This window comes from Zeus faber (genome assembly GCF_960531495.2).
Source record: "Zeus faber genome assembly, chromosome: 19".
NCBI classification, from domain to species: Eukaryota; Metazoa; Chordata; class Actinopteri; order Zeiformes; family Zeidae; genus Zeus; species Zeus faber.
The window spans coordinates 12411191-12427830 of NC_137206.1; the positions used below are offsets into that span (position 1 = coordinate 12411191).

Consider the following 16640-nt stretch of genomic DNA (forward strand, 5'->3'; position numbering starts at 1 on the left):
GCGGTGTGACGTTCGTGTCCCCCACAAGCTTGAAGCACCGCAACAAAAGTCTGAACAAACTTTTTGAAATTAAGCCTTGTAGATCTAATACTGTATGAGCGAAGTTTCAGCAACTGGATTGCTGGTTTTTCGCCGCAAATTTGTTCAGAAAACAGATTTTCAGATCAGTGCAAGTTTACAGAGTAGTTACAACGGAGCCCGGAGTAAAGCTCAAACCCCATTGGCTCACAGAACCCAGAACTTGTGCTCAAACCCCATTGGCTGAGAAATTAAAAAAAAGCCCAAGGTGCTCTGAAAATACAGTTTGAACTTAAAGTCGAGTCAGTAATAGGTACAGTTTTGCGAGAAAGGCTTTTCGACAAAGAAGGATTGTCGGTTTGGTTTGGCAACCTGCAATCAGCAGGGGTGTTTGGGCTTTGCTGAGCAGTTTAGGTCCAACGTACCATATGAAAAAGCAAAATGCAAAGCCCAACGAGCCTTTGAGGTCGCTCTGATTCCCCCCACCCCCCTCACCAAAAAGGAATGTCACTGAAATAACAGAGCGACGAGAGATGTGAGGAAGATGTGGATCCAGTGCTTGAACATGGCACTAAATATACCCTGTGGACAAAAAGCCTTGTTCGTGGGGACGCTGTCCAAGCCCTTTCCTAAAAGCTTCAGAGTGCATGTGTCATTGAAAGCAAAGTAAGCAAAATAAAAGGCAACTCTCACTTTTTGCCTCACCTTTCACTTTTCTCCTCCTTTTCCCTCGCCAGATTGTTTCTCCCGCGCTGTTAATTGGGCCCTTGCGCGGCGGGCTCGCGATCAAAGTGCAAGCCCGAGTTCAAAAACACGCTCTCTCGTAATTAAAGTTGATGCGGAAGACAATGCCCGCCCGGTAAACGATTTCCAAGCATGTCTCGCAGACGGCACCTGTTTTCGTTTAGTAGTTTTCAGCAGCTGTTGCCGTAATTACGCTCGCTGTCAGTGCGGTGGAAACGGAAAAGGAGCGCACACCAGCATTGTGCTACGCTGATAAACAACGCAGTTAAAGGCCACTTATGGCGCCATGCTCGCTCTCCCGTAGGGTATTCAATGTCTGTCTCCAGAACACATAATGGAGTTGAAGTGTGCAGTTGGACATAACAAAGTGCTTTTTATCCACCATTAGCTTGAGACGGAAGGTATGTGCTTTATGATGCAGCACATAAGCGGAGCTTATGTGCTCCGAAAGTCCTTTTTTTTTTTTTAGGACGCTCTCCGACTGCCATCTACACCATCCAAGGCTGCCCGTCTCGACACCCCTGACACATTGGCTTCCCTAAAGCAGACGTATCGCGCCACTCAAGGACGGAATTGTCGGCGCGGCGAACACTTTCAGCGACGTAACATTTGTGAAGTTATGTGAATGTGCTGCGGCTGCACCTGCAGAACGCCGTCTCAAGGCGCGGCAAGCACTGCCGTTATATATCTTTCGGGAAAAAGCCCTTTATAGATTGACGTTTCATCAGAGCGCTGGTCACCCTAGTCAGATGTATTGGAATATGCATAAAAACATACTGCTGTGAAGAGAGTACGCCGGTGCTCTCATTCTCCTCCCCAACCCTTTGGTTTGTGGTTGCACCTGAAGCGGAGCAGATGTGCCCCCTGCCGCCCCCATTTTGTTTCCTGACACAAGTTGTCAGAACCCGGAAACACAGCCAAAAGGAATTTGTGTTACAATACTTATCATGCACAACTCACTTTTGCAATTACACCCTTGGCTGATTTCTTTTAGGACCTTTTCTAAATTCATTTGCAATGACCTTTATGTTGCCCAAATTGGGACGGGAGTGGAAAGAAATTTCCAGTTCTGTTAATTGTTTTAGGCGGCGATGTGAAGAGAACTCTGAGGTATGTGTGGATAGGGGTGATTTTAATTCTCTCTCTCTCTCTCTCTCTCTCTCTCTCTCGTTATCTATGTCAATTCTACCTCTCTGTCTTCCTTGCACTCTTGCTCTGCTTTCTTTCTGGTAGAAAACACATACATACACGCACACACACACACACACACACACCGGCGTGCACGTGTGTGCCCTCGTCGTTAGCAGGTGACAGTGTTAAGTGAGGTAGAAACCAAGCACTTAAGTCCATTGAGCGTGCGAGGGCTGCTTTGCCAGATAGATTAGCAGGGCTCGCCGCTCTGTAGCCTCTCTGCCCGCCTTTGTCTCAGCCGGAATAGCCCCGTCCTTTTAGGGACAATAAGCTTTAATTAATACAAAGGACTTGGGTGTATAATGAGCTGTGACTGCATGGATGAATCCTACAGAGGGAGCATCTTGTGTGATGGGCACGGCCCAGCGAGTGCGAGTCATGATGAGCCGCGATGGTTAGAAACCATGTGGGGTTTACGGAGAAAATGGACGAAACAGCAGAGCCTGGCAACCCGTGCTCTTTGGGGGACTGGATATCTCTCCAGGTTAATCGCAGATGTCAATGGCTGCCTGTTTGCTCTTACCAGCCACTCCACCAAAAGTAGGCGGGTCGCGGCCTTAGAAATTGTGCTGTTCGGGCACAATACGTCAGTCGAGGGCCATAATTATGATTTGCCCATATTGTGAATAATTTTATTTGAGCTTGCAGATTGTGTCTGATTTACAACACTTGAAATGAACGCCTGATTTTACTAAGGCGGCGGATAATTACTGAACGACCAAGTGGAACCGCCTTCTAGACACATTTTGGCACGTGAAGCGGAGCTTAAAATGGGTGAATAGAGCAACATTGAGCCCAGTTCAGGGATGAGGGAAAAAAAGCAAAAATTCTGCACCGCTGAAACTGATTTATTGATTCATTTAGTAATCGAACCCTGATACATTCGGCGGGGCGTAATGCAGCTTCAGCTGAGAGGGATAGAATTTAAGTGGCTATCGGTCGTATATTAAACGCACCAGGAGTCACTAAATGAACTTGTGTTGAAAAAGAGATGGCAGTGCATAAAAAGGACGAACAAAAGAAAAAGTTATATGACCCCACTGCAACCGATGACTGATGATGCCGGTCCAGCGCATCCTCATAGTTTGAGACGGCGGTGATGTGGTTTATATCTCCCCCCGGATCCCCTGGGTAACTGCAGCAGTTGATAGAGGAGGACATCCGCACCTTGACGGCCATTAAAAACACCCCCCGATCATAACTGTAAGCGTCATGCGTAATGGAGAGGATAATGGAGTGTACATTGCGGTTGACGGGCAAAGCGCAAGAAAGCGCAATAAGCCGCGGCCCCGAAGAGTGCAAGTGCGGGCTGCGAGCGCACCGCTCCGCTTTCCTTTGTGACGGGCCCGAGACGGCCTTCTTCGCCGGCTCGCGCGCAGTTCTGTGACGAAGACGCGGCCTCTCCTCTCCCCTGGTCCGGGGCTCCGGCGGCCGCGGATTTGGCCGCCGGAGCCCCGGACCGGGGGCCCGCCGCGAGGCCTGTCAGGCCGGCTGACAGACTCGCTCTTGGCGGGCGGCCGCTTGTTCCTGTCGGATGAAAATGTTACGCCGCTCTCTCATTCTCAGCCTCGCTCTCCAGCACTCGGCTATTCCCGGAACGCCGCTCTGAGTGGGCGGTTATTCTGTGATCGCGTTAGGGCGGCTGCGCTCCCGCTCAAGCGTGCACTCTCACGGGCACGCACACACACACACACACACACACACACACACACACACACACACACACACACACTTCGTATCCAGTAATGCCTTGTTTGAGATTTCTTTATCCAATATAGTGTTCTCTTCAACTGTTTGAAGCATTTCCGGGGACATAACTCACTTTAATTTTTCTTGATTAAAGATGAGGACTGATCTCTGCCCATAGCCTCGGTGGCTTTTCATCCAAGAGATCTCTTTAGCTGTTGAGAGTTTTTTTTTTTTGGGGGGGGTGGGGGGTAATGAGAGTGTTTGCGCTCCGTTGCCACGGGCTACACTGGCAACGGTGAGTCAATCGATCATCACGACCTGGCAAGTTCAGTCAAGGTTAACCTGACAAAACGGCTGTCACGGTCGACGTTAATTTTCCCCTGATGCCTTCAAAGTTCCAGGCCTGGAACTCGCCCCGGCGCTGCTGCGTCATAATTCACGGGCCGCGGTGTTGTTTTCGCAATACTTCTCCACGCCGCCTAATGGCCTCGCTTACCTTGTTTGGGCAGATCTCGCCTCCCCCGACGAGAACGATCGCCTTTTGCGGCGGGGGTCGGGGCGTTGACACGTGGCGTGATTAGATGGATTCTAATGGCCTGTGTACGCTAAAAGGACCCAGGCATGGGGACATTCCACGGCCCGGGGGGCAGGGGGAGGGGTGGTTGTGGTTGTGGAGTCGGACGGGTGGCTGGTTTCAACACAGACAGCTGCGTTGCCATTTTGAATGGGGAGGAAAGAAATTGAGGGCAGGTCAGGAGAGAGAGAGAGGAGAGAGAGAGAGAAGAGGAGAGAGAGTGAGAGAGAGAGAGAGAGAGAGAGAGAGAGAGAGAGAGAGGGAGAGGCGGGCGGGTGGGGGAATAGGGGGCTCAGTCGGGAGGTGTTGAAAAGTGCCTCCACCTGAACGCACTGCTGCATCCTAATAAATCCTCAGCTGCAAGAGAAGAAAAGAGGGGGAAAAAAAAAAAGAAAAAGGGGCAGCTCAGGCTCCATCTTTCTCTCATTTTCCTCCTTCTGGCCCACCCTTTATTCAGGCAGCTGCAAAGGGCACACACCTGGCCCCCATCCATCTGCATGCATGTAGTGTGTGTGTGTGTGTGTGTGTGTGTGTGTGTGTGTGTGTGTGTGTGTGTGTGTGTGTGTGTGTGTGTGTGTGTGTGTGTGTGTGTGTGTGTGTGTGTGTGTGTGTGTGTGTGTGTGTGTGTGTGTGTGTGTGTGTGCGCGCCCGCGCGTGTGTTTTTTTGCGAGTTTCTCAGTGCATGAGGTAGGTGTACACTTACATTTGTTCGCTTGTGTTTTTTAGGAACATTGCATGTGTGTGTGTGTGTGTGCGTGTGTGTGTGTGTGTGGGATGGGAGTCTATTAAAAGAGGGCTTTGCGGTGGGGTTCCGGGGTTGATTGGACCCTCTTGCCGGTTTATTGTTCACGTGGATTTCGCTGCCATGGCAATAACGACGCACAGCCTCGGCGCTGGCCATCCGGACCATCAGGGAGCGGCCTGCACCGCGCTCTCTCCCTCCTCCGCTCGCATGCCGTCGCTCTCCTCCAAGCCCCGAGTGACGCCGTCCCTCCGAGAGAAAAAAAAAAAAATTAAAAAAAAAGTTGCAGAAGAGCTATTCGCTGCCTCATTGTCTCACTCGGAACACGGTTTTCACGGACGGCGATCAAAGCTCTCTCTCTCTCTCTCTCTCTCTCTCTCTCTCTCTCTCTCCCTCTTTTTTGTGTGTTCTTTTTTGGGGTTTAGGGGTTCGTTTCAGAGTTATTTTCCCGGGGCACTTGGCTCTAGTTCAAAAGCTTTTCGAGACCACTGAATGGAAATAGTTTTTCAAATGCTTTCAAATCTCTACCAGGCTTTACCCATTTATCACGCCACGCCATTAAAACCAGAGAATGTTCGCGTTGGTGTCTGCGTGTGTGTGTGTGTGTATGTGTGTGTGTGTGTGTGTGTGTGTGTGTGTGTGTGTGTGTGTGTGTTGCGGGGGGGGGGGGGGGGTGGTGGTAAGACACCAACACAACCGCCAGTGCTTTCATGCTCTTGGTGTTTTCTCCACACCATTAGCTCTCCCCTCATACCGCTTTTCCCCCCACCTTTCCTCCGTCCGCACGATTGAAAGCCGGAGGAATCTTGCTCAATCGGCGTCACTTCTTCTTCTTCTTCTTCTCCTTCTCCTCCTCCTTCTTCTTCTTCTTCTTGCCAGTCTAACTTTGTAGCCACTGGGGCAGTTTGTTTGGCGGGGTAGATGGATTTTTCAATTTATTTTTCCTTCTTTTTGTGATGGACTATTTTCTTTCGAGGGTTCTCGGCAGGTCTCCCCTGATATCGTGGCGATCTTTCCGCCGTGTGTGAGGGGCAACAAAGGCAAAAAAAACGGAAATGTTTATAATATTTGAAGCGCAAAGCCATGAGTCGGAGGAGGGCACGGCTCCGCACACGTGCCGCAAATTATCCCTCAAGAGTGTTGAAGGGGGGGGGTTTGTTTGAGTGTCAAATTGCTACCCGCCGCTTTCGCGGCCCTCCCCGCGCCCCCACAACGTGCTCATACCGTTACAAGGACGGTATGGCCAATCGGCGATGACAGCGGCCCGCTCGTTTCTCTTTCTTCTCCTTTCCTCACCCGTCACTCTCCGTCTCCCCCCGGACCTGCACCCCCGCCCGTCTGCGCTACCGTCCCCGCCGATCGCCGCGTGTTTACCCGCGTCCGCCTGAGCGGGTGTGTCAAAGTAAATGGCCCGCTCTTATTCGTCTTTTTTTTCCTGTGAATTTCATTCGTCGCGGCGAGAAACTATAGGCGGGTCCGCGTCACGTCGGGCAGGGGGCTCGGTCGCCCCGGTGCAGCCGGCGTGGAGCCTTTGTACGCTTTTCTTTACAAACCCGGCTCCCAACGTCACCACCGCGGTAGCGGTGATTCCCAACAATAACGATGGAACACCCTCTCTTTCCGCGGTGCGTTCTCGGCAGGGTGGCCCCCCGGGGTGAGAGGATAATTGCCTCGAAGGGACCACTTTTCTCTCTTCCTCCCGGTCAATTCTTTTGTCATAACCTCCCGCCCACCCTCCCCTCCTCTCCCCCCCTCCCCTCCCACAGCAGCCGGACGAGGACGACCTGGTGTTGACTCCGGAAGGGACTCAGGAGTTCATGACCTTCGAGATTCCGCTGAGCGACTCGGGTTCCGCGGGCCTCGGCGTGAGCGTGAAGGGCAACCGCTCCAAGGAGAACCACGCCGACCTGGGCATCTTCGTCAAGTCCATCATCAACGGCGGGGCGGCCTACAAGGCGAGCACTGATTTAATGTTCGAATTGTTGTATCGTCAGCAAGGTTTGGGTCATACGGCGCCTTTCAAAAATCACGTGTTAAAAGTCTTTTTTGAAGATGCAAAACAGTGCATTTAACCTGTTTCGTCACCTTCACATTCCTTTACGTAAACGTTTACGTATTATTTTATGTAAAGTTGTCACCATGGCAAACGTGCATATCGTTTGAAAACAATATGGTTGTTGGGTGTTATAGACGGCAACAAAGATCCGACGTTGGTTTTTGGTTTTCTTTTTCCATTGAGATTGAAAACAGCTCTTGTCTTGAACAGAGAACCCTTGAAAATCAAACATGTATTTTTTATTTTTATATTTGAACAAAGAGAACCTGCACTTGAACCCGGAGATTCATTAACAATAACAAAGGAGGAATTAGCAGTAATATGGCAACAAAGTTGAATACCCGCAGCGTTTTCTTCCCTGGGTTTTCTCGGCGCTGAGTTCAGAGCCGGTTCGCGAGGGCAGCGCAAACTTTTATGCACGCAAACCTCAAGCTCTCCATCTCCCAAACGGCTTCCTTGCAGGACGGGCGCCTGCGCGTCAACGACCAGCTCATCGCAGTCAACGGGGAGTCGTTGCTGGACATGACGAACCAGGACGCGATGGAAACGTTGCGCAAGTCCATGTCCGTGGAGGGCAACAAGAGGGGGATGATTCAGCTCATCGTGGCCCGGCGGGTGGCCAAGAACAACGAGGTAAACCGGCCGGGGAACCGCGGCGGAGACTTAATTGGCACCCCGACGAGGCGGCTGTTTTGATTGGCCGGCCAATGTCCTCCCGTGGAATAGAACCAATATTATCCAGTTAGGTAAAAATTGGTGTGTGTGTACTGGTGTTGCCATGGAACACTTTCAGAGCCTTAAATGGAAACCAGAATAGGGGGGTTCAAAGAGAGAAAACGTCCGGGGGAGGGGGCGGGGATTCTATGGCTGGGAATGATAAACGAGAGTGGCTTTCCCTTTACCTTGCCAACGGCCCTAATCTATCAATCCTCCAATGGTTTGGAAGCTTTGAGATAGCTAGAGGGAGACCTTTAGGATGAGACCACCGCCATGCAAATCTTCAAACACTCCCATTTCCTATGTGAGATGGTTGATACCGCCTTTCCCTATTCTTTGTATTATTTTTTGGCGCGCGTGCGTGTGTGTGTGTGTGTGTGTGTGTGTGTGCGTGTGCGTGCGTGTGCCCGCCCGCCCCACCGTGGGCCTTGAAATTATATCTAAGAGGCCCTTCATTGACTTGTGATTGACAGGCTTGGGAAATAACGCTGTGAGATAAAGGAAGGACCCGTGCAACCCCCTGGATGTTTGTAATAAGGCAGAAACCTTGACGTTGAAACGCAAGTGATAGCAAAGGTTTCAGGGTGGAGGGTGTGGAGTCGAGTTGGGTGGGGGTGCGGGTCGGGGTGGTTGGTGGTTGGGGTGGGTCTTACCTCTTAATGAAACACCTATTATTTCACAGCCCTGCACAAATACTTTGACCTTTAAAAGCCTTGAAAGTTCGCCACTGCTTGAAACTTGCACTTGTATGTATTTTTTATTTTTTTCATTTTTCCTGCAGTGAAAATGTAACTAGTGAATAGTGAAGGTGGAAATCCATAATCCATACACCACACATTTTTTTCGAGATCTAGTGCCTATTCTAGTAATGGCGGACCCCTCCACCAACAATGTAAGCGGCACATAGAGGAGCACAAGCATGACGCAAATACCTTGAATGGCTGTTTCCTAAAAAGTGCCAGGTAAATAAATAAAGCGTCAAATAGTGATTTTTTTTTTAAACAAAATAATGTTGTCAATTACCACTTAAATCGAATAAAATAAAAATGCCAGGTGCCAGAGGGAATAGTAAGAGTGTTGATTCCTGAGTGAATCACTGGCCGACGCTACTGAATCACTACTCCACCTCACATCCAGCACGAGCGCAACACACACACACATACACACATACACACACACACACACACACACACATACACACATACACACACACACACACACACACACGCACGCACGCACGCGCGCGCGCGCGCACGCACACACATCCATAAAACACAGACTGTACCACTCACATGCACGCCCTGCAGCCAGAGGTTGTAGATCAGGTCTGATTAGCGTCGCCGCAGCTGTAATTTGGCGATGGCTGAGTCCCGTGGCAGTGTGTCAGCGTGGAGGAGCACGCTGAGCCTCCGCCCTCCTCCCCGTCCTTCACCCCCGACTCCAGCTTCCCCCTCACACGCGCTCCCGCTGCTCTGTGAGCCGCTTCAAAATAAATATATATTATGGACTTTCCACCTCCTCTCCTCTCGATGGACCTGGACATTGGTGATGCTGAGTGGCTTGGATGTGGGTGTGCCGACACACGGACCCTGCTGTTCGGTCTGTTTTTCATATTTCCAAAAAAACGGGTGGATCGATTCACACAGAATAACTTATAAATTGACTGGCCTAGAATTGTGTGTATACAATTATTCATTCATTCATTATTCAGCTCACTTGGAGGAGACCTGTCTTCAAATACTTAGAATAAATTGTTAATTCTCAGTTTTTATCTTGAGTAAAGAAAAAGCGATTTTGTCGGGAAAGAAGTCAACTTTTAATGCTTTCCCTTCTGGAGGAAAACATTTTGGGACATATTTTCTTATTTTGAGATTTTTATAATCCCATAAAATCATTCGTTCTTATTTATATGTTTTTATATTTTATATTTTTTCATATTCCTTCCATCCTTCCATTATTTTATCATTTTTTTGCCGCGCGTCAATTCTCTCTCGTCGAAAGGCCACACCCTGTCCATCTCCTGAGCCTAATCCCCCTGACAACCCCGCCCACTCGCCGCGATCCTCTTCCCCATCCTCCCCACCCCCCATCTACCCCATCCACACCTCCCGTCCCTCTGAGCATGGAGGAGAGAGGACGGTTGTTCCTCCCAGCTGAGCTTAGCCCCCAAGGTCGCCGGGCGCTATCAGTTGAACCAGTCCCTCTGCTGGCAGCTTTAATCCCTGACTGGCAGGCAGGGAGACACACATGGGCGATGGAGGCTATCCTCAAAACAAACTGGAAGGGGAGGCACCTCAGACTGATGGAAGGATAGACCTGAGAGCGCTGCACAGACAGACAAACAGAAATACAGTGTATACATACATATACATATATACAGTATATATCATATTTGAATTGTTTGAAATCTAGGTCTAGAGTGTAGTTGAACCAGGCCTGTTTCAAGCGGGGGCCCTCGGACCTTAATCGCCCCTTTGAATAAATTTCAAGGTTAGTACTGAACAGTAGTTACATAAATTTCAGAAACACCCGCGGGCCTTAATGCGGCCCACGTACAAACACCGGCTGGCCCTTGGAACCCATCTGAAGGTTAGGGCTTACTTTACATTCATTTCACAAATGCCGATCGGGCTTCAAGTACCAATAACCAACCATTGTTGGAGCCATCCATTCTAAAAGGGAAAAAAAAAAAAAGAATATGAAATTTTAGTTATAGTACTATAGGTCACTTGGCCAAGACGAATCATTGAATTGGAAATGGGATGAGGCCCAAAGGCTTGTTCGAGAAACCTGTGCAAGGAACGCCAAGGGACAGTTCCCTCTTTTTGTACTATTTTATATGATTTATTTTATTTATTCGATTAAGATTCTTAGATCAATCGTGAAGGCCTATTACACAGTAAACATGCTGCTATGATACGTAATGCAATGGGAATTATAAGCCACGTTCGTCTAAACAGCCGCTAGAGCCGTACTGTAGGACCTTTTAGTGGCAGAATAATATGAAACCTGAGAGAATATTATCAAAAAAAATACATTATTTAAAGCTTTTTTTGTTTTGCATTTAATTTTTCTTTGTTTTGAAAGTATTTTTCAATCCGTCCGGGGCCCTGAGCCGGTACAGGATGAACATCTGGTCCCCGGCAGAACGCAGGTGAACAGACCCGGTGTAGAGAAAGGTGAAAGTAGAATCGAAAGCACTAGCCAGCCGAAAGGCAATTTAAATGTCGGATTAGCCTCTCGGCAGCCGGCCGCTCCCCGCCTTCCTCCATTCCGCTCCCATTTCCTCCCTCCCTCCCTCCATGCGTGGACCAGACAGAAGCTTCAAGCAGCAAGCAAGCGGCAGTTTGCCACTGTCGGGGCCGGGCTGAATGGGTGTGAGCACCGGAGGCCGCCGCTAAAATGAATCAAATCCATCACTGTCTGCAGGGGGAGAGGAAGCCGACAGCTAAGCCTAATGTGCTCAGAGGTGGGGGGTGGACTGCGGTGGACGCATTGTTTCCAGGCCACCCTGCCCCACTCCCACTCCACACAAAGGCCAATGTTAACATTATTGTTGTTTAGAGGAAGGGCTGTTGCCAAATGTTTTTCGGGGGTTGCCAGGTTATTTTCTGAACATGCACAATAAAGGAAAATGTGTTTAAGATAAATAAATAGATATTAATAATAAATAATATTTTTTCTGAAATAATTCTCTCAGTTCAATTATTCAGGTGCTGCACAATGCACAATGAATAACTTCTTAGTAGGCTACATTTTCTCTAAGAGGCCGAGAGAAAGCAGTGATGTGCGAGTCATGAACAGACTCTTTTTAGGGCCTCGGGAGGGACGAGCCCTCGCCTCCACTAACTTGTCCACTGACTCGCCGCTCCCACCTGCTACTCACTCCGTCGCCCATTTTGTATTTTACTCGATTCTGATTGGTTATTACATTTAAAGTCACAATCCCCGCAAAATGGGTGGTTTCACCATCAGAATTTGATCTATTCGGCCCGATGACATTTCTAAAAATCTATTTTATCCCATTCAAGTGAGCTGGGGGCTAAACCGGAAGTTAGCCGGCTTGGCCGTTGGAAGTCTCCGGTGCGCAAGCTCTGTGGGTGCTGAGGCCGGTGGAGGAGTCCCCACGCTCTGGATGGCCGACTCGGCGACTCGAGTGACTCAGAAACCCGACTCTGTTTAGTGAGTGACTCATACAAACTTGAGTCAGAAAAAAGAGTCGAACCTCCCATCTCTGAGAGAAAGAGACAGCACGTGTGTGTGTGTGTGTGTGTGTGTGTGTGTGTCTGTGTGTGCGTGTGTGCGTGTGTGCGTGCGTGCGTGCGTGCGTGCGTGTGCGCACACTTTGCCGCACAGCGCGTCCCTGTAACCATAGCAACTCACTCGCCCACTCCTGTCCCTGATTCCGTCAGTGCAACAAAAGAGGCGACGCTTTGCTCGGCATGCATGGGAAAAAAATGTCAGTATGATGGAGAAATGTATAGATTTCAATTTACAGTCCTCAGTCGGTCAAAATGCGGGACTTTCCGCGTGGTTGCGGGACAATTGGTCAAAATGTGGGACATTCCTGCACAAATCAGGACGATTGATCACCCCAAGTACAAACCTTGCACAAAATAAGACCATTTTCGAGCCACATTGGATGATGATGGGATGGAAAGTTACATAACAGCTCACGAAATATCATGTTGAATATATATGAAAAACCATAGCGGCACAAATTATGATTTTTAGGGCTCAAATCGGGCACAAAGGCAGCATAAAATGGCGATGATTTTATTCAAATCCTTATGACCTGGGGTGCCTGCTCCACTGAGGTTTGGACGTGTGCTTAGCTGCGCCGTTGTCGAACTCCGGCGAGCCGGACTGACGGGGTCGTGAGACCTTGTGATTTTTCTTTTCGGGGTCACCAGCCGAAAAAGTTTGAGAACCCCTGGTCTAGAACCTCATCAACGGGCGCCGCGTGTTCATTAGACCCACCGCTGATAGAAGGGAACAGCGGTCATTCAGGTTGCGGTGCGCGGTGTCCTTGCGTGGTAATGTCAGGCTGGTTACCCTTCCCGTCGCGTTTTTTTTTTTTTTTTCCAGGAGAGATGATTGTCACGGGGGGGGAACACACTCCAGCGACCAGCTGAGACGCAACATCAACACACAGACACACACACACACACACACACACAGAAAACGCACATTTGTGCACGCAACCACCCACACACAGACACGGACAAAACACTCGACGGCGGAGTTCTATAAGCGGCCTTGCATACTTCACTCAGGGCCTGAGGACAGTTCCATCCAAACAGACGCTCTCCTTGTGAAAGACAAGTGTTTCAACAGGCTGGTTACTCTCCTCGCTGATGACCTCATGGTTTGAAGTAGGAGCTGGAGGACGACCTCGGCTATTTTTGATGCAATTAACCTTGGCCTTTGGATATGATTGGTATTATTACGGGGACGGTGCAATATCACCGTTTCTCATGGTTACGGATGTATTCAAGTCACAGGGAAGGTTGACTATTATTATTATTATGAAACCAATCATGTACGGGTTGGCTATATATACATGACGGAAGATGTTATCCCAGATTCAGAACAATTGACATTCCCTCCATTCTTCCTTCCGCTTAGTTCCTTCAGATGGCCCTCGTTTGAAGAAGCGTCACTTTGACCCAGATTGTGAAGGGATATGATTGGTCATCGGCAATTTGTCGGAAGCGTCGTAATTTCGGAGCAGCTCCGGGGACTGTGTAATTTCTCTTTCTATATCTGAGTCTCGCTAATGCATGCTCGCATGTGGTGGAGCAATTCCATTTGTGCAGACAAAGTCATTTAATTTCTATTAATTTTTCGCACATATCTCCAAGTGTTCCCTTTTTTTTCTCTTATTCCTCCGCACGGAGCTTCAGAGGCCTTTTGTTCTCCGTCGTGTGACCGGATCAAACGCAAACGTCGCAGTTCCAGTTTGAGGATCTGCATTTTTGTTTCAAGGCAGTTTCATATCATTTTCAATAATTGCTTTCAACTCGTCTCCCGCCGGCGATTGAATTTCAGCGTGGAAGTTGAGTGTTCTTTAACTCCAAAAAAAATTGCGACTCTATGACATTTCTGAGAGGGATAAGAAGAGTCAAACCTTGGCCTCACGCTGAATACTCATATGCTATGTGCAATTGTGGCATTTGTAATTCTTCACAATTTGTCTAAATAATTCATGAAAAACAGGCTGGACCCAAAATAGGATTTTTATCGGCACTGGAACCTCTGAGTGAGGTGTATTATGGATCATGCAAATAGTCTATTAAGCTATCACTCTAACTCTATCACTGCAATTGTCTGCTCTCCCCGACCGGGGAAATTTACTCCTGATTCTCGTCGAGTAGTTTACGATCCCCTCTTTCTGGCAGCGGGGCGCAAACATGGCGCGAATCTTGATCGACAACCCAAAACAGATAGGCTCGCCGTCCGAAACGGAAAATGAGGGTATTAGACGGCGTCCGGCGCCCTCGTCCGCCGCAGATATTTATCATCGTCCATTTGCAATGCAGAAAAATAAAGACGCCCGCGCCCCGTATTGATGTCGGCGATTTGAAATTCATAACGCGGTATACATTTGGATGCCAGTTACGGCGCGCATCTCCCGCAACGAGCGGTTATTTCTGACAGACCTCTTTCATTTTGTTTTTCCACCGGCACAAAACAGCGGAACGGAAACACCGAAGCGCCGGCGGTGTTCCACTCTGAGCGCTCCCGCAAAAAAAACACCTCACTTTTTCCCCGGCATCTCCCTTTTTCCCCTGGCATCCGGCGGAGGGGAAGCTATCTTTGCCTCACATATCTAGAAGCAAAGATAGATTGGATTTCACAGTCTCACTATTTCAAACGTTGCCTTGCCCCTGCCATAAGGGCGTGATAATCCACCAGGCTGAGCTCCTGCCTAGGGACCGTGCCGCTATCGCTTCAGTCCTCAGACACGCTCGCTACCCTCCCTCCCTCCCCAACCGCTTCATTCCGTTTAATGAAATTAAGATGTTCCTATTTTTTTATTTATTTATTTATAATTTTTTTTCCCCCTCCTTGCTTTTTGCGTGCGCACATAATTCCGCTTCCACCGCCTCAAAGCCGGAGCAAAAAGCGGTTAAGTTAAGTGTTTTTGCTCGCTGACCACTTGAAACAAGTTCGGGTCCAACCGTCCTCATTAGAGGATGGTTAAACAAACAACCAATCCTTGCTAGACATCCCTCGGGATGATAACATGCCGCAGTGTTGCCCGATGGATTTACCATACTGGAAGGAGCCTTATTTTGGCTTATCTCGGTTCATTTGCGCCCGCTCTTTCGGTTTCCTGAAGCCAGCGAGAAGCGGCCGCCTTTAAGGTAATGCCGACCCTGCCTCCTGGATCGCCGTTTCTTCCGTAAACACAAGACAAATGAGCCACGCCGCGGTACACGCACGTACCTTCTTCCGCCGCACCGCCGAGGTCCGTAATGCCGAGAGCGGAAGTCTAACGAACAGTCTGGGCCTTTGAAGAAGGATGACTGACTGGTTAAAGAATAACGCGGTCTGTAGGGACGTCAAGTAATGGATGCACATAGACGACTTTGTGCTGCTGATGAGGCGCTGGCACGGGGGCCGGTGGGTTTAAGATCAAAGCGTGTGCCTCGCATCCATACTAATATTGTTGCATCACCGCGGATAGTGGATATGCCAGTCAAAGTAGCTCAGCGAAACAAGAAAATAACAAGGGGCAGGGCAGGGCGGGCGGGGCGGGCGGGGCGGGGGTGGTGTAACAGCTTACATAACAACGGCCAAGCTGTCTCCTCAGCATGCCAAACGTGTCTCTTCAGTACGCCACTAGCTTTGCGGTAATTCATGCCGATGGCGTCGCCGCAAAATAGGGAAGGGAACGTTTATGCAATGAGACAAGGGGGAAGGAAGCGGATAGGCTGACAAAAGACGGGTTTCCGGGGACCAGAGCGGCTCTGATCGATAGGCCTTCGAGAGAGCTATCAATCAGAGCTGGGCCCAGTAAATTATGGTTTTATTAGTATTGAGCTGACCACTGCTGAGAGAGAGTGAGGCCCAGAGACTTTAGAGCATTAGTTTGCGGTGCTCCCATAACAACAGAGAGGAGGAAGCGAGCGCGGGGAGATTTGTGTTCCACCTCGCCCCCCGACGCCTTAATGGGAGAGCGATCGACCCGCCATGAGATCATGATGAGAACCCTAAGCGGTCGCCGACCCAACCCCCCAAATGTCATCATGGACAGGGGTAATTCATATGTTCTGTGTGTGTTTGGAGCGAGGAGGGGCAAAGCACTCTGGGAGTTGCAGTTTTCTAATAAGGGCAAACTCAAAGAAAAGCGGATAGCGAGACCGCAGAAATACAACCCCGTGCCTGCCGGCTCCTCATTCCCAGCTGTCTCTCTGAGGACTAACTCATTTAGGAGCGGCAGGGGGAACTCTATAGGACCAATTGAAAGAATAATATATTGAATCACTCGGTTGAGTGGGCTGCTTGGGCACAGCGGAGGCCTGACAAACTAAAGTGTGTGCTTTCGGGCCGAAGACCTGAAGTGTTTATGAGCGCTGCAAACATGCGGGTCGAGACAACCGGATGTGTTGTCAATGGGCTGGGACCGGAGGTGGAGGCACAGAGTGGTTTTTCCGTATATCCTGAATTTACACAGGAGGACATTACCAAAGACGTGAGAGGAGAATTTCCCAGAATTCAACTTATGTGGCGGTAGAATGGTACCGGGAGGATGACCGGTTACAGACGAAACCGGTTCCAGCTCATTTCATCGGAATTGAACGGGCCGACTGTGTTTATTCGTTCAACGGGTCGGTAGAAACAGGTTGAGGATCATTTAGTTATGGTAATAACTAACTGTACCGGAGGTATGATCAGTCAGA

General features: G+C 49.4%; 1 protein-coding gene across 1 annotated transcript in view; it reads left to right on the plus strand.

The window, feature by feature from the left end:
• The window catches only part of pard3aa (par-3 family cell polarity regulator alpha, a), a 350702-nt gene that overhangs the window by 172080 nt on the left and 161982 nt on the right, over positions 1-16640 (plus strand). Inside the window, exons 13-14 of the mRNA XM_080020374.1 lie at positions 6725-6913; positions 7477-7647. Coding sequence (XP_079876500.1) covers positions 6725-6913; positions 7477-7647 — 360 coding nt within the window. The remainder of the gene's footprint in view (positions 1-6724; positions 6914-7476; positions 7648-16640) is intronic.